The 4,341-nt window shown below is 42.5% G+C and overlaps 1 protein-coding gene across 1 annotated transcript; it reads left to right on the forward strand.

Moving 5' to 3' along the window:
- The first annotated feature begins 1,005 nt into the window (after window positions 1–1,005).
- LOC117440564 (myosin-8-like) lies at window positions 1,006–2,602 on the forward strand. The gene is made up of 4 exons (XM_034076800.1): window positions 1,006–1,118; window positions 1,541–1,664; window positions 1,739–1,875; window positions 2,575–2,602. Exons 1-4 carry the CDS (start codon window positions 1,006–1,008, stop codon window positions 2,600–2,602), a joined length of 402 nt encoding a protein of 133 aa, XP_033932691.1.
- Window positions 2,603–4,341: the final 1,739 nt, after the last annotated feature.

The following is a 4,341-nucleotide window of genomic DNA, read 5'->3' on the forward strand; positions in this document are numbered from 1 at the left end:
GTTTTTAGGGTTGTCAGAGTATAGATAAGTAGGAAGTGGGAGCTTTAAGGAGCAAGACTCAACATCCCTCCACACCGGAGGCCTCTCCTCTGTGTAGTAAAACATCAATGTTCTCAGCTGAGCTGCCCAGTAGTACCACAACATGTTAGCGAACTGTAATCCTCCTCTATCATAAGGCAAGTACAAAAGAGATAAACGGAGCTTGGGGCGTCTGTTATTCCATATAAAATTACTAAACATTTTCTTCATTCTAGGAAAAAAATCTGGTGGGGGTGGCAGGGGGATGTTTTGAAATAAATATAACAGCTTGGGGAGAACATTCATCTTGAGAATATGAATTCTACCCATTAGAGAGATCGGAAGGTTTGACCATCTATCAACTGATTTGGAAATGGATGCTATAGTCGGATTATCGTTAGAGTTCACAATATCTTCCAATTTGGGGACAATCTGAATACCCAAGTAAGTGAAAGTATTTACTGTTTTAAAATGACCAGCATGTTTGGGTGGGTTAGATGTTTAGCATGTGATGCTAACATGTTTAGCTAACATGTATATCAATTATTTAATGAAGATAACAAAAAGAGGTTAATACTATTTAAAGATTCTTACTCCAACATAATGTTTGGTTTTAGAGGTAGGGTTTCCCCTCTGTTCTTGTATTGTGCATTATTTATTGGTCTTGAAAAAACTGAATGGTTCCTGAATTCTATTGTACATCAACGTACAAACGTACAAACGTTGTATTGCATTTGTATTATTTACATATTTGTATATGAACTTAAAACAGTAAAGTGGGGAATTTGTTTTACCTTTTTAATTTATTCCAGGAGAATCTTGGGAAGCTCATGACGAATCTGAGAACCACTCATCCTCACTTTGTGCGCTGTTTGATACCAAATGAGACCAAAACACCAGGTATGTTAGATTTGCTCATTATAACATACGCTGTATATATAATATACAATTTTGGGAAGAAAACTAATTATTTTGTTCAACATAGGTATGGAAAACCAGCTGGTTATACACCAACTCCGCTGCAACGGCATCTTGGAGGGAATCCGGATCTGCAGGAAAGGATTTTCAAGCAGAATCCTCTATGGGGATTTTAAGCAGAGGTAAATGAAGCTTTGAATTTAAATCAGCAGTTTTCACATTCTTCATGCCACCCCTTAGGAATATATTAATCTGGCCTAGAATGACTGAAGGTCAGCCAAGTTTTTAAATACACTTTTATGGTGCATACAATAGTAAGCTATTTACATATTTATTCATAGCAATAGCCACCAGTAAATATGAACAAAATAAAAATAAACAACATGGGACAATGAGTTTTACAAGTAAGAATTTGGAGAATTAAGGTAGTGATTCTCATAAAAGCCTGTAATAAAACAAAGTATGTTTTTAACAAGATGGAACAGAAGTGTAAGTTGTTGACTTGCCTACAATATTTTTACTTTAAAAAAACTAAACATTCTAAGCGTCTGATAGTTTTAGACTTCCTGTCTAATACTCAGACTTCTGATTATTCCTGGTACAGATACAGGATCCTGAACGCCAGCGCTGTTCCAGAGAAACAGTTCATGGATAACAAAAGATCTGCAGAGAAACTGCTGGGCTCCATCGACGTGGACCACACTCAGTACAAGTTTGGACACACTAAGGTTTGCATTCATTACTTTTTCAATCATAGAGACTAAATAAGCTTTGGCAGATTAATATTTACCTTTAATTTCAGGTGTTTTTCAAAGCTGGTCTGCTGGGCGCTCTGGAGGAAATGAGGGATGAGAAGCTGGCGCAGGTGGTGACCTCCACCCAGGCTCTGTGCTGCGGGTACCTCATCCGCCTGGAGTACCAGCAGATGATGGCCAGAAAGTAAATATGCAGCTTTTCTCTACTTCTGTGGCAAGCCGTTTTAGCATTTGATCAGTGGAGTTAAAGTAAACACAGATTTAAACAATTGCTTTTTGACTTTTACATATATATATCATTCATAGATTTATAGCCATCTAAAAATGCAGTTTTAAATTAAATATTGACATCACTGCCTAGAACAGTAAATTACTGAAATTACAGATAGCTAGGATTGTATTTGAGATATCTGGAACGCAATTGTACACATACACATGCACTTTATATTTTAACATGTAACAATTAGATTTTTTAAATCTACAATTCCTAGTCCGAATTACATTTCAAATATCAGAAAAGAAGTTTACAGATTGCTCAGCCCCATATAAAAAAACACATTTCACATCGAAAATGTGTTAATATGACATATCAGTTCAATCAGTATCAATTTATATATAATGTAACAATTTGAAAATGAAATGGAAGATACAGATATTCTAAATTAACATTTTATCTAGTAAAATATAAATATTGCGATGTGTTTATCGCTTGTGAAAATCCATACTAGTCAGCTCCACAGATAAAATGTCAAAACAGCTTACAGTATAACCTTTGTAATTTGTGGTTAAAATAACGTGTATGTGTTTTGTATATAAAAGAAAATTGCATTATAGTAGATTCAGACTTTTGCAGAGTAAAGTATTCCAAATCTGACCTGGACAGGGAGGCGATCTATAGGTTACTTACGTAACCCCAGTTCTCAGAGTAACATGAAGTGAGCTGTCTCACTATGGGATGCGCCTCATCGCGGAGCAAACAGAAGCATCAATCTCATTACGTCAATCCTGATTGGCTGGTGATCTTGACGTCAGCGTCAGGGGAAATCACCCCCTATAAGTAGCTTGCGCCACAACGCATGCGTCATTAAAAAATAAGCACCTCTTCTCACTTCACCATAGCAAGGAGGGCCGTCTGGTGAGACATCTCACTTCATGTTACTGGGGTTATGTAAGTAACCTATAGTTCTCATTCATAACACTCCGTTCGATGTCTCACTATGGGATATTGTAGCTCCTGTATTGCCAGACGAGCTTATCTCGAAAATCACCGATCAACCAGAATTTAACAGGTGGAGTCCCGACTCAACAAGGTGCCCAGCACTGCTCGGGCCACGCTTGGAGCAGAGACGTCCAGCCTGTAAAAGCGGACAAAAGTGAGCGGCGAGGACCAGCTCGCCGCTGCACAGATGTCTTGGATGGAAACACCCTTGAACAAAGCCCAGGATGTAGCCAGGCCCCGAGTCGAGTGAGCCCGCAGACCCGAAGGTGCTTGCAAATTCTGACTCGTATAGGCCAAAACAATTGCCTCCACAATCCAGTGGGAGAGCCGTTGCTTAGTAACAGGCTTGCCCTTGTGAGGGTTAGCCCAGGACACGAAGAGTTGGTCATTAAGACGAAGCTCTTTTGATCTGTCCATATATGTGTGTAAAGCCCGGACTGGACACAACAGATCCTGCTGCTGCTCCCCGGAGGAAACCAGCTGCGGAGGAAATGCCTCAATGTCAATTGGGGTACACGAACCAACCACCTTTGGTGTAAAGGCAGGGTTGGGCTTCAACAACACTCTCGTTTGCCCTGGGGCGAACTGAGTGCATGAGGGATGTACAGACAGTGCATGGATATCGCTGACCCGCTTGGCGGATGCCAGGGCCAGTAACAGCACTGTCTTGAGTGACAGATGTTTCATGTCAGCTCCTTCCAGGGTTTCAAATGGGGTCATTCTGAGCCCATTTAAAACCACTGCCAGGTCCCATAAGGGCACCAGCGACCTGGAGACAGGGAGGAGCCTGCGAGCTCCCTTCATAAAACGGCAAACCAAAGGATGTTGGCTAGCCGTCTTACCCCCAAAGCCCACATGGCATGCAGCAATAGCAGCCAGGTACACCTTGATCGCGGAGAAAGCTCTGTGTTTATCGATCAAGTCCTGTAGGAATGATAAAATCACCCCGACAGGACATTGAAAAGAGATGGGTCCTTCTTGAAGGCACCACTCCTCAAACACCCTCCACTTACAGTCGTAAAGAGACCTGGTGGAGGAAGCTCTCGCACTCTGAATAGTGTTTATCACCTTCTGAGGGAGTCCCACTGTATTCAGATTGCACCACTCACGGGTCAGGCCCATAGTGCCCCGCGCTCTGGGCGTGGGTGAAGGATCGCCCCCCCCCCCCCCGCCTGAGACAATCTGTCCCTGCGTGGTGGGGGCTGCCATGGCTGCCCGCACAACAGCTGATATATCTCCGCCAGCCCGTACGTTGCGGGCTAGGGTGGAAACATCAGAGTAAGTGTGTGGCGTTGCTCCTTCACTCTGGCCAGAGTTGGGGGTAACAGAGCCAGGGGTGGGAACGCGTACAGAGGACCCGGAGGTCAATCGTGTACGAGTGCGTCCCCGCCTAACAGTGCGTTTAAATCGTGCATTAAAGAGAACAGCTGT

The sequence above is a fragment of the Pseudochaenichthys georgianus genome, unplaced genomic scaffold, assembly GCF_902827115.2.
Source record: "Pseudochaenichthys georgianus unplaced genomic scaffold, fPseGeo1.2 scaffold_1042_arrow_ctg1, whole genome shotgun sequence".
Classification (NCBI taxonomy): Eukaryota; Metazoa; Chordata; class Actinopteri; order Perciformes; family Channichthyidae; genus Pseudochaenichthys; species Pseudochaenichthys georgianus.